At 45.0% G+C, this 23,005-nt stretch overlaps 1 protein-coding gene across 3 annotated transcripts in view; it reads left to right on the top strand.

Moving 5' to 3' along the window:
• Nucleotides 1-23,005, top strand: part of ST8SIA5 (ST8 alpha-N-acetyl-neuraminide alpha-2,8-sialyltransferase 5) — a 67,264-nt gene that overhangs the window by 6,807 nt on the left and 37,452 nt on the right. Inside the window, exon 2 of one of the 3 annotated variants that reach the window (XM_082353346.1) lies at nucleotides 21,641-21,748. The exons of the other annotated variants lie outside the window; for them this stretch is intronic. Within the exon in view, the coding sequence (XP_082209472.1) occupies nucleotides 21,641-21,748 (108 nt within the window). The remainder of the gene's footprint in view (nucleotides 1-21,640; nucleotides 21,749-23,005) is intronic. 3 annotated transcript variants of the gene reach the window in all.

Consider the following 23,005-nt stretch of genomic DNA (forward strand, 5'->3'; position numbering starts at 1 on the left):
TCTATTTTTAGTTTTTTAAGGAACCTCCATACTGTTCTCCATAGTGGCTGCACCAATTTACATTCCCACCAACAGTATAAGAGGGTTCCCTTTTCTCCACACCCTCTCCAGCATTTATTGTTTGTAGATTTTTTGATGATGGCCATTCTGACTGGTGTAAGGTGATACCTCACTGCAGTTTTGATTTGCATTTCTCTAATAATTAGTGATGTTGACCATCTTTTCATGTGTTTCTTGGCCATCTGTATGTCTTCTTTGGAGAAATGTCTGTTTAGGTCTTCCACCCATTATTTGATTGGGTTGTTTTTTTTTTTTTTGATATTGAGCTGCATGAGCTGTTTGTATATTTTGGAGATTAATCCTTTGTCAGTTGCTTCGTTTGCAAATATTTTCTCCCATTCTGAGTGTTGTCTTTTCGTCTTGTTTATGGTTTCCTTTGCTGTGCAAAAACTTTTAAATTTAATTAGGTCCCATTTGTTAACTTTTATTTTTATTACTCTGGGAAGTGGGTCAAAAAAGATCCTGCTGCGATTTACGTCAAAGAGTGTTCTGCCTATGTTTTCTTCTAAGAGGTTTTATAGTGTCTGACCTTACATTCAGGTCTTTTATCCATTTTGAGTTTATTTTTGTGTATGGTTTTAGGGAGTGAAGTAAAACTGTCACTGTTTGCAGATGACATGATACTATACATAGAAATCCTGAAGATGCCACCAGAAAACTATTAGAGCTAATCAATGAATTTAGTAAAGTCACAGAATACAAAATTAATACACAGAAATCTCTTGCATTCCTATACACTAACAATGAAAGATCAGAAAGAGAAATTAAGGAAATAATCCCATTTACCATTGCAACAAAAATAATAAAATACCTAGGAATAAACCTACCTAAGGAGGCAAAAGACCTGTACGCAGAAAACTATAAGATGCTGATGAAAGAAATCAAAGATGACAAAAACACATGGAGAGATATACCATGTTCTTGGATTGGAAGAATCAATATTGTGAAAATGGCTATACTACCCAAAGCAATCTACAGATTCAAAGCAATCTCTATCAAATTACCAATGACATTTTTCACAGAACTAGAACAGAAAATTTTACAATTCGTATGGAAACACAAAAGACCCTGAATAGCCAAAACAATCTTGAGAAAGAAAAATGGAGCTGGAGGAATCAGGATCCCTGCCTTCAGACTATACTACAAAGCTATAGTAATCAAGACAGTATGGTACTGGCAAAAAAACAGAAATATAGACCAATGGAACAGGATAGAAAACCCAGAGATAAACCCATGCACATATGGTCACCTAATCTATGATAAAGGAGGCAAGAATGTACAATGGAGAAAAGACAGCCTCTTCAATAAGTGGTGCTGGGAAAACTGGAGAGCTACATGTAAAAGAATGAAATTACAACCCTTATACCTTAATTTACTTTTCTTATCTTACTGTGCTGATTAGGGCCTTTGATATCATGTTCAATAAAAATGTCATAGAGAATATCCTGGCCTTAATTCTGATTTTTTTCCTTAAATATTTTTTTAAAAAAAGAATATCTATATTGAAATATACTCATAAATCCACCCATCTATAAATTCATAAAATTCACCCATTTGAAGTATACAATTAAATGGCTCTTAGCATATTCACACAGTTATGCATCCCTCACCACAATCAATTTTAGAACATTTTCCTTACCCTGCAAAAGAAACCCTGTACCCCTTAGCCATCACCCCCTAGTACCCCTATATCTCCCAGCTCTAGAAATGAATAAGTACACTAATCTGTCTCTATGGATTTGTCTATTCTGGACATTTCATATAAATGGAAACATACAATATGTGGTCCTATGTGACTGGCATATTTCACTAAGCGTATTTTCAAGGTTCATCCATGTTGTAGCATGTGTCAGTTCTTCATTTCTTCTTTTTTAATTTTTATTTTATATTGGAGTGTAGTTGATTAACAATGTTGTGTTAGTTTTGGGTGTACAGCAAAGTGATTCAATTATACATATACATGTATCTATTCTTTTTCAAGTTCTTTTGCTATTTAGGTTATTACAGAATATTGAGCAGAATTTCCCGTGCTATACAGTAGGTCCCTGTTGGTTATCTATTTTAAATATAGCAGTGTGTATATGTCAGTCCCAAGTCAGGACTTTGCTTCTGTTTATTGACGAGTAATATTCAATTTATGGATATACCATATTTTATTTATCCATTAATGATGGAATTTTGGGGTTCTTTCCACATTTTTGCTGTTATGAATAAGACTGCTATGAGCAATTGTGTACAAGTTTTTCTGTGGACATGCATTTTCATTTCTCTTAGGTGTATACCTACAAGTGGAATTGTTGGATCATATGGTAACTCTATGTTTCACCATTTGAGGAATTGCCAGGCTGTTTTCTGAAGTGGTTATACCATTTTACATTCCCTCCAGCAGTGTATGAGGATTCCAAGTTCACCACATCCTTGGAAACACTCATTATTATCTGTCTTTTTGATCAGTCATCTTAGTGGTTTTGAAGTGGTATTTCATTGTGGGTTTGATTTTGTGTTTCCCTGATGGCTGGGGCTGTGGAGCATCTTTTGTGTGCTTATTATTGGCCATTTGTATATATTCTTTGGAGAAATGCCTATTCATATTCTTTGCCCATTTTTAAATTGGACGATTTGTCTTTTCATTATTGAGTTTTAGGTGTTCTTTATAGATTTCAAATATAAGTCTCTTGTCAGACATATGATTTGAAAAATATTTCTCTCATTTTTATGGGTTGCCTTTCACTTTCTTGATGATGTCCTTTACAGCATGAAAGTTTTAATTCTGATGAATTCCAATTCATCTACAGTTTTCATTAGTTGCTTGTGCTTTAGGTGTCATATCTAAGAAACCATTGCCTGTGTACAATATCCAATGTCACAAAGATTTACACCTATGTTTTCTTCTAAGAGTTTTTATAGTTTTAGCTCTTATGTTGAGGTCTTTGATTCATTTTGAATTAATTTTTCTATATGGTGTCATTAATCCTGATTTTAAGGGAAATGGTGGTAAAGTGTCACCATTGAGTCTGTGTGCTTAGTTTTGTTTTGTTGTTGTTTTGTAGATATCCTCTAGTAGGGTAAAGAAGGTTCCCTTGTGGAGTATGCTAACAAGTTTTGTTGTTTTACTGTGTTTGGATACTAATTTTAATCAGGTGCTTTTTCTACATCTATTGGACGATATGGACTTTTTCTCCTTTACTCTTTTGATGTGGTAAATTGTACTAATAGATGTTAAACTTATAATTTTAGAGATAAACCCATATTGTTCATGGTACATTATTTGTTTTATATGATGTGAGATTTTATTGACTAATATTTTTATTTAGGATATTGTAGCTCATGTTCTTGAATGATATTGGCATGTAATTTTTTAAATGCTATTTTTGTCTAGTTTTAAAACCAGTCTTGTAAAATGAGTTGGGAATGTTTCCTCTTTATCTGTTTTCTGGAATAGTTTATGGAAGTTTGACATTTATTTTTTGAAAGCTTCATAGAATTCACCTGTGTAGCCACCAGCACCTAATGTTTTCCTTGTTAAAATTACTAGAATTTTAGAATTAAATTACGGATTATTAGAATTAAATTACTAACTCTGTTTCTTTAATGGTTCAAGACTGTTCAGGTTTTTATATTTCTTCAATCATTTTTTGTCAAATTATATTTTTACAGAAAATTTTCAAAAGATTTCAGATTTATTCATACAAAGTTCATAATATTCTCTGTTACATCTGAGTTTTGGCCACTTTTTTTATTCCTAACATTGTTTATTTGTCTCTTTTTCTATTTTTTTACTGATCTTTATTGAATGGCCAGCTTCGGGCTTCATTGATTTCTCTCTTGTATCTTTACTTTCTATTTCATTAATTTTTATGCTTTGCTTTTATTCTAGTATTATTTTTCTAACTTCTTAAGTTGGATGCTTACCTCTTTAATTTTCAGTCTTTACTATTTTCCATTGTAAACTTCTAAGGTTGTAAAATTTCCTCTAAATAATTCTTTAGTTATAGCCCTATGTTTTGGGATGATGATGATGATAACAGCAATTTGGTGTTATAGTGCATTTACCATATGCCAGGTACCAGCCCAAGTGGTTTATATATTACCACACTGAATTCTAACAACAAGTAATAGATGCAATTATTATTCTCATTTTATAGGTGAGGAAACTGAGGAACAGTGAAGTTAAGTAATTTGTTCAAGGTCATACAGCTTGTAACTACCAGAAGTATTTTCATTGTCTTAAACTTTTTATGTATTTATATATTAAAAAAATTTTTGGCTGCGTTGGGTCTTTGTTGCTGTGTGCGGGCTTTCTCTAGTTTCGGCGAGTGGGGGCTACTCTTCATTGTGGTGCGTGGGCATCTCATTGTGGTGGCTTCTCTTGCTGTGGAGCAAGGGCTCTAGGCGTGTGGGCTTCAGTAGTTGTGGTGCGCGGGCTCAGTAGTTGTGGCTTGCAGGCTCAGTAGTTGTGGCACATGGGCCTAGTTGCTCCGCGGCATGTGGGATCTTCCCAGACCAGGGATCGAACCCCTGTCCCCTGCATTGGCAGGTGGATTCTTAACCACTGTGCCACCAGGGAAGCCCCTTTCATTGTCTTGAATTCCAAATATTTTCTAATTTCTCTCATGATTTATTTATTTTTGCTCATAAATTTAGAAATGTTTTAAAATTTCCAACTACTTTATTTATCTTTTTGAATTTTTAACCCAAATTCATTGTGATAATAAGAGAATATGGTATTTATAATGCTGATTCTTTGAGATTTGTTGAGATTTTCTTTGTGATCTAGTATGTGGTTGATTTTCATAAACATTAGGTGTGTACTTGAAAAAAATGTGATTCTCTCATTGTTAGGTGCAGTATTCTTACTTGTCTTTTCTATCAAGTTGTCTTTTTTAATTTTTCAATCTTCTGTATCCTTATATTTTTTGTTTTTTGGCTCAGTTGTTCTGTCAATTTCTAAAAGATGTGTATAGAAATCTTCCTCTGTGATAGTGGATTTATCAGTTTCTCCTTATCAACTTACCAACTTTTACCTTATACATATTGAAGTGATGTTATTGGATGCATACTAGTTTAGACAAATTGTCTTTCTAGTGAACTGAATCTTTTATTAAAGTGTAGTGAGTTTATTTTTAGTAATATTGATACATTGAACCTTAAAGCTGATGTTGTCTAATATTAATATAGTGAAACAGCTTTCATTTGGCTAGTATTTGCTTGTCATGACTGTCTCTACCCTTTTTTACTACATTTCCATGTCTTTCATTCCATGTCTATGTAACCAGCATATAGTTACAGTTTTTATATCTAGTCTGACAATATTTATCTTTTACCTGGAAAGCTTAGTGTATCTACGTTTATTGTGATTACTGATGAATACCATATGATATTAGAATATTATTTCTACCATCATATTTTGTGTTTTTTATGTATTCTGCTTTGCTTTTTTTTCTGTCTTGCCTTTGGATTATTTGTGTTTTCCTGGCTATAGGAAGAGGTTTCTAACGAGAATCTTCATCTTGGGTAGGCCCTGTTGCCATTGCAAGGGAAGCATGAATCATGGGGATTGAGCGATGCCCCTAGGACAGCCACTGGCTTTAGAACTCATCTACTACTTCTTTCCTTACCATATTATTCATCCACTTAAGAAGGAGTTTTACACATATTATGTGTATTTTAGTTGTATTTTAGTGTTTTGTAGTGGGAGATGTTGCAGATTGGGTTCCCTGGAAAGCAGACTCTTTGCCAGAGACTAGAATGCAGAAAGTTGATTAAGATGTGCTCTTGGGATCAACACCTGAAGAAGGGAGAAGGAATAAGATTGAGCAGGGGGAGAAATTGAGCTGCAGCGCAGTCCCAGAAAAGGCCTTAGGCACCCTGTAGGATTCCCTGAGTTGAGCCTTCCTCAGGGTGAGGAGGCTGGGCCTTTGTACATCTGGGTTGAATTTTCAGTCATTGGATGCAGCTGCCTCTGGAAGAGGCTGGTCTTGACCAAGTTGGCTCTTCTTGCATGAGGCAATTCCCAGAAGGAACTGAGAGCTGGGGGCTGTCAACTCTGGGCACCCCCAGAAGGTGGGGAAGAAATCCTTCATTCCTGAAAGGGCACCTGCCACGGAGGGTTTTTCAGTCTGCCATTTTGCCAGAAATAGAAGTCCTCGAATGTCTCCATCCCCTATGCCCTCCCCAAACAAAAGTCTTACCCCCATGATCAGCCTGTGCCTGAAGCCCCACTATTTTCTTTGAAAGAACAGAGTTCTCAAGGCTTTATTAAAGTGACTTTTCCAAAAACTTGAGGAGCCCACTATACCTCCTCACCCCTTTAGTGAAGACAGAACAACCCACCTTGAAAGCCCCAAAAGGATCACCTGAAGCCCTACTCTTAAAGGAGAACATCGCTTCTGCCAGCCAAGGGTCTTTTATACACCTCACGTCCATCTGTCCTGACTCTGTGCCTTTAGCCACACTGTGTTCCCACCTGCTATGCCTCCCCGACTGTCTCTCTGCCAGTCCAAATCCTGCTTCTCCTTTTGTTCTCAGCCCACAGTGCGCTTCCTCTGCTCTGAATTCATAGCGCTTGTGCTGTCTGTACCTAGCACAGGCTGCCCAGCACGGTCGTGTTGCCTTCTGTGTGACTGCACAGCAGGCAGGAGCCCAGGCTGGGCCTGCCTTGTCCTGCCTGGTGTAGACAGGACTCCTCTATACTCTGTCTTGCCTCCAGCCTTCCTCTTTCCTGTGCCTCAAGGGGGCAGATCTGGGCTGCCTGCATATGCTGGTGCAGGCCTGAAGCTTGAGGATATGAAACTGGGTCAAGGAAAAGTACAGTCTGACTTCGTGCTGTATCTCAAGAGCACGTTCGAAGGCTCTCACCGCTGATCCAACTCTCCCCCTACCCAGGGGCAAAGCCCTCTGTTTGACTGCCTGGAGAAACAGGCACAGCCCCAGGAGGTGGGGATCACAGGCACTGGAGGATCTAGCGGGGGGGTGGTTCTGGAGGGGGACGGTGCCTAGCGGGGACAGGGTGGAGGTGGAGGGCGCCCTAGAGAGGAGGAAGGGGCTGAGCTGACCACCGCCTGGGGTCTGTGCTTCGCTGGCAGAACCGCTACAGTTCTGCTGGTCAGAGCAAGTTTTGATGGGGCATCTGCTGTAGGGCTGGGACTGGGGGGAGGCAAGCAAGGAGCCCAGGGGACAAAGTTTAAGGAGGCTCCCTCTCAGGTGTCGACCCTGTGCTTGCACAAGGTGGAGGGTGGGGCCGCCCTCGATTTTGTGCCCTGGGTGCCTTGCTTGCCTCCCTCTAGTCCTGGCCCTGGGCTCTCTGTGCCCAGCTTGCACTAGGTGGTGGGTTTTAATCAGCTTCCTGTCCCTTCCCCAGATGTCCCTCAGGGATGCAGAGCTGCCCTCTCACTCCTCGCCCTTGCCCATCTCTCTCTCTGTTTTTTTTCTTTTTGATATTTGTACTTTCCAGGCAAATTTTACCTCTTAGAGGATCTGGTTTCTCCCCTTTGACTTATCCAGGCCTGTTCACTTCTCATCTAATAGGCTCTCATCCAATAATTCTCAAATTTAGCTTTCAACCCTATGTGTAGGGACCCCCCCCCCACCCCTCCACATACATACACCTACAGGTGATGGATTCATCAGGTAATTACATGAGTTATTAATATTCATTAGGGGTTCATGAGCCAGGCTCTAACCTAAACAGATAATCCTAAATGAGGATTATCTCATTTAATCTTCACCATAGTCCTGTTAAACAGATACAATCCTCCTCATTTAATACTCAGAGAGGATGAGTAAATTTTGTAAGTCCGCACAGCTTGTAAAACCCTTGTAAGAGATATTTTATTCATCTCTGAATTTCCAGGACCTAGCACAGAGCCAGACATTAATTGTTGAATGAATGGTGCATACAAAGAGAATCCCCCAATTTTTTCCCTACAGTCAATGAATGTCCATTAAACACTCATTCAGCTTTGTGCTGGGCAAGAGGGGATGTTACTCAAGAATTATTATGTTACATGTCCTTAAGGAACTTACAGAACCCTGAAAGAGACAAACATGAAAAATAGGTAAGATGGTATATAAATACATTTGGAATTGTGTGACATAGACTATAAATCTTGTAGGTTTCAGAGGAGACAGCAATCAGGATGGTGAGTAGTGAGGTGGGACTTGATGTGGGCTTTGGAGAACTAGTGGGTTGCAGAGACTGGGGTTGGAGATACTCTGGGGGACAGGCTGGGGTGCTGAGGCTGGAGGAGCAGGTGATGGAAGTCACTGAAGGCTTTTACATTTCTCTTTGTTCCCTGGCGCTCTGAGGCCAATGGCCTCTCTGGTCTTGGTTTAGTCTTAGGTAGTAAGAGTGGGTGGCTTAGATGCTTTTGTCACAGGCTGGGCTTTGCCAGACCCTTTGAGGGGGCCCACAGGTCCTGCCGAGGCCCTGGACTGTGGAGGGATGGAAGTGAGGCAGGTAAGCCAAGAGGTGTGTGTGTGATACCATGCATAGAGGGGGATGGCGTTAATGGGAGAAACAAATACCCAAATCCACAGATGCTCAGGTTCCTTACAGTCAGCCCTCTGTATCTGCGGATTCCACATTCATGGCTTCAACCAACCATGGACTTGGAAACTGCCAATGCGAAGGGCTGACTGTACCACAGTCTGGGGACTTAAACAATGGAATGTTATTGTCATACAGTTCTGGAAGCTGAAGTTTAAGATCAAGGTGTCTGCAGGGGGGTTCCTTCTGAGGGCCGAGAGGAAGAAGGAACCCCATGCCTCTCCCCTAGTTTCTGGTGGTTTGCTGGTAATTTTGGGCATTTTTTGGCTTGTAGATCTCTGCCTTCATCTTTTTTTTTTTTTTTTTTTTAATCAATGAAAGCTTTTACTTTTTTTTTTTTTAATTTTTTTAAAAAAATTTTTATTTATTTATGGCTGTGTTGGGTCTTCGTTTCTGTGCGAGGGCTTTCTCCAGTTGCGGCAAGCGCGGGCCACTCTTCATCGCGGTGCGCGGGCCTCTCACTATCGCGGCCTCTCTTGTTGCAGAGCACAGGCTCCAGACGCACAGGCTCAGTAATTGTGGCTCACGGGCCCAGTTGCTCCGTGGCATGTGGGATCTTCCCTGACCAGGGCTCGAACCCGTGTCCCCTGCATTGGCAGGCAGACTCTCAACCACTGCGCCACCAGGGAAGCCCTCTGCCTTCATCTTAACACAGGTTTTCTCTCTGTGCACGTGTCTGTGTCCAAATTTCCCTTTCTTTATCAGAGCACCAGTCATATTGGATTAGGGGTCCACCGTACTCCATTGTGACCTCATCTTAATTTAACTAGTTACATCTGCAACAACCCTATTTCCAAATAAGGTCACCCTGGGATTAGCACTTCAACATATGATTTTTTTTGGTGGGGGCAGGGAGACACAATTCAACCCATAACAGCCAAAGGAACTAAGAGGAGCCAAGGCTGGGGCAGGAATGGAATGACTGGAGAGGTTTAGCTGGACTGGGTTCCACGGGACTGGGGAACAGTGTGAGGTGCTAACCTCGGAGACACCTGCACATGTAGAACCTGGGGGCTGCCATAGGATGGAGAAAAGAGAATAAGTGGGTGCTCTTGACAGAGAGAGTAGTTGGAATGGATGCTTGGATGAGTGTTTGAGGGAACCCTCCCCCATGTTCACATCACTCCATTGCCGTCCAAGGAGGGAGGGGGTCCCCGCCCTGCTCTCTGTGGTGTGCTGTTTGCGGCCTGAGTCCCGGAAGAAGCTGGAGGGCTGGTGTGTGCATCCCCATGGTTCCCCATGCTCCTCCTGAAAGTGGCCCCCCTCCTTGAAGTAAATGTTGAGCAAAGATTTGACAAAGAGTAGTTGGAAGGGCTGTGACATTTTTGGATGGCCTAGGGTGCCCACTCTTTGGGTCTGGCCCTGACAGTAGAGGTCTGGAACGCCAGGCAGGGGAGCAGGACTGTTTGGAGGTTGGCCGGGGGGCAGCCCAGCTTCTCTGTGATGCAGAGGCTGGGGTGGGGCGAGGTTGCCCCAGAGTTGTGCCTGGAGCTCATCTGGTTTCTCTCTCTGGACCCCTCCCATGGCTGGTGCCCCCATGTGCACCCTCCCCTCCCTGCACCTTGGCACTGTCTGTACTTGGACTCCCTGCGGGCCACTCCTTAGCCAGAGGCTTCTGCAGAACCATGGATGGCCTTGGCATCCAGGAGGTTCACCGGCACCAAGGGCCTTTCAAGGAGGTCAGCCCTTTGCCACCTGCCCGCGGACCCCCACCCATGCCAGTGCCCACCACTTGCACCACCAGCCTTCTTTCTCCTCTGGGGGTGGAAAGCATGGGGGGGTCAGCCTGAGGAGTGCCCCCCCATTCCTGTCCTCAGGATGCTTCACCTGCAGCATCTTTTCTGTTGCCCCCAGTGAAAGGCTCCACAGACAAACCCTGGTGAATGAACGCACTTCCCTTTCCCCCTGAGGTTCTTCTTGGGGGGGAATGTTACCATCAGGGAAATAAAGTGAGTCACTAGTGAGTCAGGATGGAGACCGGGTGAGGGAGTAGGTGGAACCTGGTAATTATGCCCATTAATCCCCCTGCAAAGGCTTCGCAGCCAGCAGGCACTTCCTCTCTGAGCTGGGTGGGGAGGGCCTGCACCTTCTCCGAGAGGGCCTTCCTGACCACCCACTCCAGCTCCTTCCGTGGACCTGGGGACAGCGGAGGACTGTGGGAGGGGAGGAGGGCAATCTGCAAGCCCCGGGGGGGAGGCCGAACCCCCAGACTCCTGGGGGCCCAGCTGAGTTCTTTGCTCAGAAGACGACATTGGTCACCTCCCTCCTAGACGGCTTTGAGGGGCCGCAGAAAGGTGGCGCTGCTTCACCTGCCACCGGCCCTGGACCCCTTGCCAGCCCCAGAACGAGCCACGGTACTCATGCCTCAGGCCCCTGCAGGTGCCAGTCCTCTTCTGGACCATCCTTTTCTGGATCCACCCGTTTCCTCATCACCTACTTCATATCCTGCTCAGATGTCACCTTCTCAGGGAGAAGACCACCCTATGTGGAGTAACTCCTCACCCCAAACTCTTTATTCCCCTTGCCACCCTTTATGTTTTCCACAGCAATTTTCACCATTTGACACATTGTGTGTTGTGTCTCCTATTAGCTTATCTGTCTCCCTCTGGTCAAAATTATGTGTCACTGGGACAGGGCCTTTGCTAGTTTGTTCACTGTTGGACCCCAGCCTGGCATGGCTGTTCAAAAAATATAAAATAATAAAATAATATACGTATATGTATATACACACACACACACACACACACACACACGTCTACATATATAATGAAATAAAAATAGCATGAATGGATAAAGGAAAGATATCATGTCAGCTGTGAGGTACAACATAAGTGCTTTGCTGATTAGTTATAGAAGAGTGGTTATACATTTGATTTGACAAGCTTGGTGTGAAAGAAATGGCTCATTTCCTCATTTTCTTTTAATTAAAAAAAAAAGACTAAACTGTATCCACCAGCTGGTGGGAAACTTAGTCTATCATTATTGAGGTGCCTTCCCTCCACCCCCCACAGGGTAGTGTGAAGGTCCTGGAGGCTTGTGTGGAACAAAACAGTTGGGGGGCTCCCCGGGCCATCCCGGCCTCAGCCAGTCCACTTCTGCTCCCTGGAGGCTTCTGGAACCCTGGGTCCAGCCTCCCACAGTGCCCCAAGCAGCAGTCCTTTTGAGGCCCTGCTGTCCATTTAGAAGGGGGCAATGGAGAGGAACTCCAGACCACCATCGTGGGCTTTCTGGACTTGAGGCACCTCCTGCTCAGCCATGGTCCCATCCACCCATCCCCAGACCTGAAGGGCCTCCCGCTGCCTTCCAGGTTGGCCTTGCACAGTTTCTACCGTGAGCTGGGAAGCTTTCAGCCTCCACAACCCACATGGTCCTAAAGTAAGAGGTTGAAAAAGCCAAGCTACCTTCTTGGAATGGAGGAGGGAAAATACAAATGAATAATTCAATAAGTTAGCCTCCCACGAAAGTTAAGTACTGATGTTTTGTGAATGATTTTCTTCTCATTATTCTTTTCGAATAGAGCCGACTCAAGGTTATCTTGTCATAACAGCAGCTCAGTAATTTGCATTCCTAATGCATGCTTTGTCCAGTGGGAGGGAAAGGGCGGTTGCAGGCGGGGCTCGGGAGCTGCACACCCGTGGGTTTCCTCTGTGGGTGCCTTCTGTGATGATGAGGCTGCCTGTTGTGCAGGAGGCAAAGGCTGAGGGTCGCTGACCCAGCCCCCAAGATGGAAGACCCCAAGGTGTGCTGACTCCTGGCATAGGATCCCGCACTTTGGTGGCTGAACTGGGAGGCCAGACTCCTGAATTCCAGGCCTAGCTTTGCCTCCAGCTGGCTGAGAGGTAACTCCCACTCTCTGCCTCACTTTCCTCAACTGGCAAGAATGATGCACACTCTGTCTCCCTCCTAGGACTAGGGGCAGCATCGAGTAAAAGGATATAAGTCAGGGACCGTCAGTGGGGGTCCCCAGGCTGAGGGCAGCCCTCAGCAAGGAGTATTTGGTCTGCACAGCATTTAAATTGGGAAATTAAAAATAAAAGTCTGGGTTTCCAGCATCTCTTGGAAGAATGAACAAAATGGCAACACAGGGCCTGTCTTCTCATATGGCAGCAGCGGGCTGGGGCTCAGGGCACCTACCCGGGCAGGAGTAGCATAAGAATCCCAGTTCCTGCTGCCTTTGCTTCACTCATTCTCTTCATTCACTGTCTGCCTCATGGGAGACTTGACCGCTCACTGGTGGAAGTGAAGCACTTTGTGGGAGCATAAAGTATTGATGTACAGTTGGATTTTTATTGGATGTTTTATCCAAGGTGTGTTACAGGTGAAATGGCCCAAGGAGAGTGAAGATGATGATTGGTTAAGGGAGAGTAAGGGCGTTATGGGACCATGCCCCGCTTTAGAGATCAATGTCAGGGGATGAGAGTTGCCCTTCTGACCAGCATGGGGTCCCTCAGGGGGGTAAGGGCACCATGTTCTTGGTGGCCCACCAGCTTGACACTAAGTTGACTCAAGGAAAAGAGGTGGATTTGGTTCTGTTCTTGGTCAAGGCCTGAGTCAAGAAGGGCTTTTAGCTCAACTGCTGCAGCCGCTTCTGGCTGCTGATCCCTTGGTCCCCATCCTCATAGGGGCCTGGGCTCTCCTGATGGTGCGGGGGGAGCACAAGGGGACACAGTCTGGGTGACCCACACAGCAGGTCACTGGCCCCTGAGGGGGGCTCAAATCTCAGCCCAATTTTCATGCTCAAATCTCAGCATGAAAAAACTTCCCCTGCTTGGTTTTCCCCATTTTTCCTTTCTGTGTGAATACCAGCTGTCCTCATCACCATCCCTCCTGTTTGTGCAACATGAAAGAGTTACCCGAAGGCTTTTGCATCTGCTTTTTCTTACTTGAGAAAGTCCAAGCATCGTTTACTAAGGACCTACTAAGTGCCTCCAAAGGTCTATACAGTTGTCTGCGATTATTGTTATTTATTATTATTATCATTATTATTGTATTGCTCTGAGTTTGCATTGTTTCTACTTTTTTAATGTGATTATAAAAATAATACATGTTTGTTTTAGAGCTTATAGAAAGGACAGAAAAGTATAAATAAGCAGGGAAAAAAATCCCTCATCATACTACATTCAGAGACGTATTAGCTTTAGGGAATGTTTTCTTCAGACTTTCCTCTGAGCATTTTTTTTAAAGAAATGAGATCATAGTGAACTTACACATATATTCTATTTATTTATTTATTTTTTACTTAAAGTTAGTGATTTCCCTGCGCCGTTTAAAATGACTTCATAGATATGATGTTTTGGGGCCACATGGCCACCTGTCATTTAGCACCACAGTTCCTTAGCCTTTCCCCAGTGTTGGGTATTTAGGATGTTTCCTGATTAATAAAAGATTCCAGACAACTGTGTGTCTGGTTCAAATCCCTCTGATCTGTCGACGAAAATTCAATTAACTATCAAGTTAAGAAGAAAAACAGGGAATTTTATTCGAGCCAAACTGAAGATTATAACCAGGGAAGCAGATTCTCAGAAAGCTCTGAGAACTGTTCCACCTGTTAGAAGTTGAAGGCACAGTCATATACGTTTCTGAGACAAAGGATTGTACATCAAAATGACATACTGATATTTTACATAAAGTTCACCAAGGATACATAGTCCACGTAAACACATACAAAGCGAAGAGAAAGTCACCATGACCCCCTACAGAAGTGGGAAAGAACACTATTCTTTTAAGAAGTTACACTGCTAGCTTCAGCAGAAAGAAAAAAAAAAAACACCTTTATGGTTGAGCAGGCACTCCCATCTTTGAGGAGCTCTGCACATTAATGCAGCTGCACCCTGCACATTAGAGAGGGAGAAGGCCCAAACAAACAGAGAGAGATAATTTTATGTTTAATTTTTCTTGTCCTGCCTTAAAATATAAATTTTATTTCATCAGATCAAAGTTCGATCATTTCCTGAGGATCCTGGAAGGGTTATCATTGGGACTGAAGGTATAAACATTCTAATACCCTCTGATACATATTCCCAAATTCTCCTCTTGAAAGGTGATTGACACCAATGACCAGCCCTAGATATTAACATTACATGTATTTTGTCAACTTGATAGGTTAAAAAAAGAGAATTGCATAACTTTCATTTGCATGTCTTTGGTTACTAGTGAGATTAAACCCACACCACAATTTACCTTGATTTTGCACGTGTAAGATTCACAAAGCACAAAAGAGTATGGTTGTGGAAAGTAAGACTCCTTCTCACCTGGTCCTCCAACAGCTTTCTTGTCTCCTCTGGAAGAGAACACTGAGTTACATGCAGTTAAGTTGTACATTATTAGATTTAAGCTCTTACATGTTTGTTAGAATTTATATATCTGCTTTTGGGGACTGTTTATATCCTTAGGTCGAGGATTATTTCTCCCCTTTGACAGGCGACGAAACTGAGGCTTCAAGAGGTGAAATGCCAGGAGTCACATAGTTAGCAAAAGGGGGTGAGCTCCGGGGGTATCTCTATCCGGGAATCTTTGGAGGCAGGAATGAGGCGGCTGCAGGCACGTGTGACTGGGAGGGAACGCCTTCTCACCCAGGAATGTCTCCCTCATCAAACTGCTGCTGCTGCCTGAAATCCCACCAAAGGCTGGCCCGCAGTTGGGCCATTCCAGTGTCTGAGAATTGGGAACTGGCAGCTTCTGAGGGGAGCACTGCACGTGGCACGTGGCCGAGCCCTGGCCCTGCCTCCTCTGCTCTGCTTTTCTGGTCCCCTCACACCCCACCCCAGGCCAGTTCAGGCCCCCTAGCCAGTTGCCCTTCAAAGCCAGCCTCTCCCTGCCTGGGAGGGTAAGAGTTTAGAAACACCTCTGTGTCTACAACCCCTCTACCCGCCCCAGGAGGGCTGGACTCAGTGAGCCATCTGGAGTGTGTCCCCCCACCCTGCCTTGTTTCTTCCTCTTTCCTGGGACGTGAAAACCTCCTGCTCTTAATTTTCCTCAAGAGGGACCCTGGAGAGGGTGGGATTCAGGATCCTGGAGTTCTAGAACCTAAAGGTACCCGAGTCAGCCCCCTTTCTCCACTCTGCTTGCTTAAGGGATCTTGGGTAAGACAATTTTACATCAGGTTTATATACACGTCTCTTCTCTAGAAAGGGCTATAAGCATGTAGGGACGACACACAGAGAGGTAGGCAAAGGGGACCAGTGACTCAGGGCAGAATGTGTGGCCCCGAAAGGCTTAAGAGAGAGTGCTGACTGGGCCAGGGGGCTCAGGGAGGAGAAGACACTTCAGCTGGACTTTGAAGTTTGGGTGGGATTCGAGTAAGTGGGGGATGGGATGAGGGTGAGTGGGAATGCCAAGGGCAAAGGCGTGAGAGTTGAAATGCCATGGTGGGTCACAAGGCTGCAGGCAAAGCTGCAGGCAGCTGCTGGAAGGGCGCCTGAGTTGAGGGTTTGGAGCTTGTCCTTTGGCGATGGGGATTCTTGGAAGGTTCTGGAACAGAGGAGGGGTGCTGCTGGCATGGCTCTTAGGGAGCCAGCTCTGAGGGAGCATAGGAGTGCGTGAAGACTGGAGATGAGGCTCGGAGGTTGGTGCCTTCCCATCCTCTACTGACCTGGGGAATGTAGAAATGACAGTGGCTTCAGTCTCCCCCTGCAGAGCCCGAGGAGGCACGGCCTTCCTTGGAGGTGGCTTGTGAGGACAGGATGCAGACGCCATTTCATCCGGAGGCACCCGGCCAGCCTTTGCGTGATCTGGGCTGCAGGCCCAGTGCCCCACTGGGTTGGGCACTCAGCGCCTGGAGTCCTGGGCTCTGGCATCAGGGGTGCGATTTCCCAAGGAAACCCAAGTGTCCACAGTGCCCAGTGCCCTGCACCCAACGGATTCAGCCTGTTTTGGCTCAACGTCTCTGGTGATTCCGACATCTGAGGGGGCAATTCCTGACACTTGGCCCCAGGGCCTGCTGTGTGCAAAGACAGGTGGTGCAGTTACCTACACACTGTGAATGGAGGGCTATGGCTGTGCCACACCCCCGCCCCATAAACCATCTCCACTGGCCTCCTCCAGTGCTGAAGTCCCGGGTTAGGAATCTGTGACGCTGGGTCTCCCATCAAAATGGGGCAGGATCTCAGAGAATATTTAAGCAAGCTCCTTCATTTTACTATAGTCTATGGTTTGTTTTATAGAAAAATATTATCACTAAATGATTGACAGCAAAGGCAGCAGCTCTAATACTTAAAATAATAATAATAATAATATAAATTTATAAATAGTTAAAAATATTGGATAATGACAGATACTGTATGATATCACTTATATGTGGAGGCTAAAAAATAAAACAAACTAGTGAATATAACAAAACAAAAATAGACTCACAGATATAGAGGACAAACTAGTGGTTACCAGTGGGGAGGGGATGAGGGGAGGGGCAAGATAGGGGTAGGGGACTAAGAGGTACAAACTATTATGAATAAAATAAGCTACAAGGGTATATTGTATAACACAGGGAATACAGCCAATATTTTATAATAATTGTAAATGGAATATAACCTTTAAAAATGGTGAATCACTATGTTGTACACTTGAAACTTATATAATAACATTGTACATCAACTATACTTCAATAAAATCTTTTTGTAGAATATTTGATAATAGAAAAGTCGTGTGTGTGTGTGTGTGTGTGTGTGTGTGTGTAAAAAGCATGGGGACAAAAGGGGAGGAAGAAGCAATGGCCTTGGGATCAGACATGGACTTGAATACTTTCTCTGCTCCTTCCAGGTTCTGGGCAGATTATGAATCTAATCTTATGAGCCTCAATTTCCTCATTTGTGAAATGGGGGGATAATAATACCCACCTCCAAGCTGTTGGGAGGATTCAAAATAAGAAAAACCTACCACGGTGCCTGGAACATATATGTATATATATTTTTGGCTGTGCTGTGCGGCTTGTGGGATCTTAGTTCCCCGACCAGGGATTGAACCCGGGGCCCCAGCCATGAAAGTGCAAAGTCCTAACCATTGGACTGCCAGTCCTAACCCTGGAACATATATTTTTTAACTCACTGCCATACATCTTAGTAACCCTTCATAATTTTTGGAGGATATTATCAATGGAGGTAATGCCACTCTCATGGGCACTTCTGTCTGTCTTTAAATTGCTTCTCCAATGTATGATTTTGTCTTTTGCCCTGAAACTCCCCCTGGCAGTTGACTCTGGGAAGCCTGGGCCGCTTTTGCTACCCTCCGACGGCTGCAGGAATTACTGCCATGAGAGTCAGGGGTTAACAGACATGACTGTGGGTTACACAGCAGGAGACCTAGATAAGCAGGGCTGTCGTCAGCGACAACAGAGTAAAGCTGAGCCTCAGTGAGCCTATCACAGATTTCATAATCAGAAAATCTAGACCGAAGCTATTTGAATTTTAACAGTCACAGAACTTTTAAGTAAGTACAAGGTGTGAAGTGGCACCCTAAGCTTTTCAGTGCTCAGGGCCTTAAAATATCTGAATCCAGTCTTGAATAACTCAGTTTAAATAATTCTTTACATGTCGCATTTCCCCAGGTTTAAGGCAACGTTTAATGTTAGTTTCACCAGCAAGGTGCAAAGATTTCTCGAGGCTGCCACAGCCCAGGAAGTTCCCTGCAGCGACTCCAAGTTCTGTGATTTCAGTTCTTCACTGTGGTTTTTAAAAAAATTATTTTAACACATTTTTATCATGAACAAATTGAGAAGATAGAGAACCATGTGACAAACAACCATGTAGTCACGACTGTGGATTATCAATGTTAACAAATGTTAACATTCTGCCCTATGTATTTCAAATCTTTTCCTCTCTTTTAAAATAAATTAGACATAAAAAACAGAGCACCCTTTGTAGCACTTGATTGCTAATATTTTTTATCTTGTTTGCTCATATTTTCATGTGTGTTTGTGTAATCACCAGAGCTGTAGGGTAAGCACTGAGAAAACATGAGTTTGCTCACCTTGGGGTCCTGACCCAGGCCCCGGCACAGTTGCTGGCACAGAGTAGATGCTCAATAGATTTTTGTTGAATGAATGAATGAATGAGTGAATAAAGCTTCTTTTTCCTTTGTTATCCTCCTTCATATCTCCACGTACCTTTTCCTCACTGGTGTTTCGTTGGCTAATAATGGACAATTCTTACACTTAGCTCAGGAATAGAATTCAAATTACTGTGTAAAATACATTGGTTTTGAAAATTACACAATCAGGTTTTTTGGAGATAAATTAGAAAATGTTGCTAAACTGAAAGAAGGAATAAACCTGAATCCTCCCTTTCAAAGATAACCAGCTTTACGTTTTAAAACCCTACAAAAATGGGATCATTAATGCATATCCCCTTTTATAACTTGCATTTTTCACTGAATTTATTATGCACACCTTTCTGTGTCATAGTTCCTGCTAAATATTGTAATAGCTGATGTCTTCTTAGTAGTCTGTCACTTCTACAACCCTGGGAGGACTGTCTTGTGAAGGAACACCCGGGTCTCACAGGGGCCAGTTTGGGCGGGAGAGTGAGAGTGCTTCTGGCTGACCCCTCGTGCGCTCGGTGGACACGAGTCTCACTGGCCAGACTCTCTCTAAGGAGCCTGTGAGTTTCCTAGCTGAGTGCTGGGCTGGGAATTGCTTGAATATGCTTGTGAACCAGCTAATATTCACAATCCCAGGTGGAAATACTACTGTTTTCTTGGCCTATAGACAGTCTGGTACAGGCTTTTAGGAATAAAGGTTTTTACAGTGAGAAAGCCAGAAAGTGCTGGGTTTAAACCTCAGGTTGGCCACTTGTTAGCCTTGTGGCCTTGGGCAAGTTACTAAACCTCTCTGAGCTGCACATGTCATCACCTATAAGTGCAGAAAATGGGACTTGCCACATTAGCCTGTTGTTGGAATAGAGATAATGTATGTGAAGGGCCTGGTTCACTGTAGGTGCTCAGTAAATGTTTCCCTTCCTCATAAACCAAACCCAAATTCTCTCTAAGAAATACCTTGCAATATTACCTCGAAATATCTCTTTGAAAGGAAACATAACAGATAAATAAATAAAGGTATTTATATTATAGATGTTTACAATATATTTATAAATGCATATAAGATAGATTTATATATTATACGTATATAATATTTATATTATGAATAGATAAATATATAAAGAACTTGAGCCAGAACCAAGTGGAGCGCTGCTGTTCCCTGAACACTAAGAACTGGACAGGCGTTTTGCTGTGGCTTCGGGCTCTGTCCTGTGAGCTGTGCCTGTTCCTCCCCCAGGCCGGCTCCACTCCGCCGAGGAGGCTGGAGAGTGTGAGAAGAGAATCGGAGTCACTTGGCAGAAGCATCGATTGAGTGCCTCATGTGTGCAGCTTCTGCTCACGGGGCCCCAAGGGCGTCCTCCGCCCAGCGTCTGGCTGGAAATGGGGCAGACTCGCAGGCGGGAGGTGACCTGGTCTTGCCTTTGAGGACACAGCTCAGCCCTGTAAAGCTTTCGGTCAAGAACTTTGGAGACATCGAGACAGTTCTCCCGACTTGAAAGATGGGAATAGAGGCCTAGAGAGATGTAGAGACTTCACTGAGGTCACTCGGCTCATTAGTGGCTGATCCGGGTGGACCAGAGCCCAGCTCCAACCACTGTCGCTGCCCCATTTCCCTTGGTGTAGAGACTTTATTAGAGGGCTTTATTTTTAGGGGTTTAACTGTTTTATTTTTGTTTGCTTTATTCTCTTCTTAAAAGTTAAAGTTTACCCCACGTACCAGGGTCTTTAACGGGACTTTAAAATTCTAGAAGGTGCACTGGAGCTCCGTGTTGTGGGCAGTGGTTCTTAACGAGGTCGATTGTCTCAACAGGGGACACTTGGTGATGTCTGGAGACAGTTTTGGTCATCACGGCAGGAGGGTGGGGGATGAGGAGCTGCTGGCCTCAGAGAGTAGAGACCAGGGGTGCTGCTTGCCAGAGGATCACAGGACAGTCCCACAGCAAGGACTGTGCAGCCCCCAATGTCAGCAGCGCCAGATTGATGGGGCGGCAGCAGCCCTTTCCTCTGTAGCCTTCTCTTTTGACTTGGTCAGCTTCCCTCCGGGAAACCCATCCATGCCCAGACCTTTGTGGGGGCCGGGTGGCTGGGACCAGGCGTGCTCAGTAAGCTGACTTCCAGGTCAGCCCAGCTGTTTTTAGTCTGGTATCTCGGTATATGAAGAGTGCCATCTGCAGGGTGGGCAGGCAGAAGGCCCGGACTGCTTGGGCTTAAGGCAGGGGACTTGGGTTTGTGGAGGTGGGGAGTGTTTAATGCTCCTTATAAACCTGAAGCAACTTTCCTGCCCACGGCTCCATCCTGCAACCTTCAGTGGCCCGGGTGCCGTGAATTCCCGAGCCTTCCCGCGTCCTGCATGGAGAATAGATTTACTTCTTACAGGCGGTCAAGGCTCCACTGTCTCTGGCCTAAGGCACTTACTCATCTGCTTTGCATCTTCCAAAATGTTGTCGCTGGCCCCTGCTACTCCTCTCCATCCATGCTCACGCCCTTGTTATGCCTTTGCTGTCCTTTCAGTCAGGTTGGGGGAGGGAGCGAAGAGGACCATGTGTGTTGAGTCCATCATCTTAAACCAGGAGGCGTGTCCTTATGAGTTGGAAAACTAGATTTCATTAAAAGCTTTGCTGTGTGTGGGGCCTCTGGGGAAGGCAAGGAGCTGGCGAGCTGGAGCTCTTCTGGCGTGAGTCTCTGGAGGCGGAATTGAAGGGCGCACCAGACGGGGTAGGGAAGCTCTGCGACCTTGATCTCACTAAGCCTCAGGTTCCCTGCGTGTACAATGTGTAACCCTGCCCTGCCTGTAAAGGTGAAGTAAGGGCACGGATGTAGACGAGCAGAGAACACTGTGAAGGGCTGTGATTTATTACCGTCATCCTGCTGGGTGGACATCTCTCTCGTCTCCACTAGGCGTGATCAAGGCGAGGTGTCACATGGCACGCGCCAGAATGTGACTCTCTGGTGATGGGCTTACCCAGAACATGAGCATGAGTACCGACTGCCTCGTTCTCTTGCCAGAGGTCTCCAGTTTGGTTGGCAGAGTGGTGACCAGCTGGCCAATTGGACGGGGCTCTTTAATGTCATGGACGACCCAGCAGTGCAGAGTGGCAGTGACTCCAGCTCCAGGTACAGACCCCGGCGAACGACCAGGGAAGGGGGAAGCTCATCCCAGGGCGACCCTGCGTCCCCTACCCCATGGCCTACCCCCCAGGGCTGCCCTCAGGGAAGAAGCAGTCTCAGCACAGTGGCCCAGAGCTCACTTTGGGATCCTGCCTTGTCTGCTTTGACAGGAGGGCTGAGGGCTAGGACCCAGCCAGAACAAAGCAGGGACTCGTGGGCCCCTCTCTTTTGGGGTGGGGGCTGGGATGGGGGCTGGAGAGGGAGTCTGGGTCTCCAGCCTCCATCTGAGATGGGGGCAACATTCCACCCCTGCTGCAAGGCTTCCGGATACCAGGCCACAGGTGTGTGTAGGTTTGTGGGGGTGAAATCGGGCTGGGTGAGGGTCGTGGGCTCCCTGTTCCTCTGAAATCCCACTGCACAGGCCATCCCTACTCTGCCCATCTGTGAGGCTGACCTTAGCTGGGGAAGAATGTTTTCATCAAATACGATGCTGAGGGCTTCCCTGGTGGCGCAGTGGTTGAGAATCCGCCTGCCAATGCAGGGGACACGGGTTGGAGCCCTGGTCCGGGAAGATCCCACGTGCCGTGGAGCAACTAAGCCCGTGCGCCACAACTACTGAGCCTGCGCTCTAGAGCCCGCGAGCCACAACTACTGAGCCTGCGTGCCGCAACTACTGAAGCCCACGTGCCTAGAGCCTATGCTCTGCAACAAGAGAAGCCACCACAATGAGAAGCCCACGCACTGCAACGAAGGGTAGCCCCCGCTCGCCACAACTAGAGAAAGCCTGCACGCAGCAACGAAGACCCAATGCAGCCAAAAATAAATAAATAAAATAAATAAATTTATTAAAAAAAAAAGATACGATGCTGAGAATTGACATTCATACCATCACGTGGTTATTTCTTCTTGATCGGCTGTAGTGTTTGGAGTTAAATAAGTAATTAAGGGCACTCTGTATATTCAGGAGTAGGAATTCAGGAACTATTTGTAGAATGAATGAAAATGGAATATTCTCAGGTGGGGCACACTCATTGCGGGGGGCAGGGGGGAGCATTGTGGGGAATTTTTCTGATAAGATGGGTTGCTCTCTCTGCTTGGAGCTGGGTGTGGCTGGAACTCCCCAGCTAAGGGTTTCCTGGGGCTAAGTTGTTTGTTTCCTTAATTTTTGCATTTATGAGTATGGGCTAGCTTTCAGATCAGTTTCCCTGGGAAAGAGGCCTCAGTTTTCATTGCTGTTAATTTTGACACCAAAACATCAAATCG

This window comes from Balaenoptera borealis (genome assembly GCF_965194805.1).
Source record: "Balaenoptera borealis genome assembly, chromosome: 14".
Lineage (NCBI taxonomy): Eukaryota > Metazoa > Chordata > Mammalia > Artiodactyla > Balaenopteridae > Balaenoptera > Balaenoptera borealis.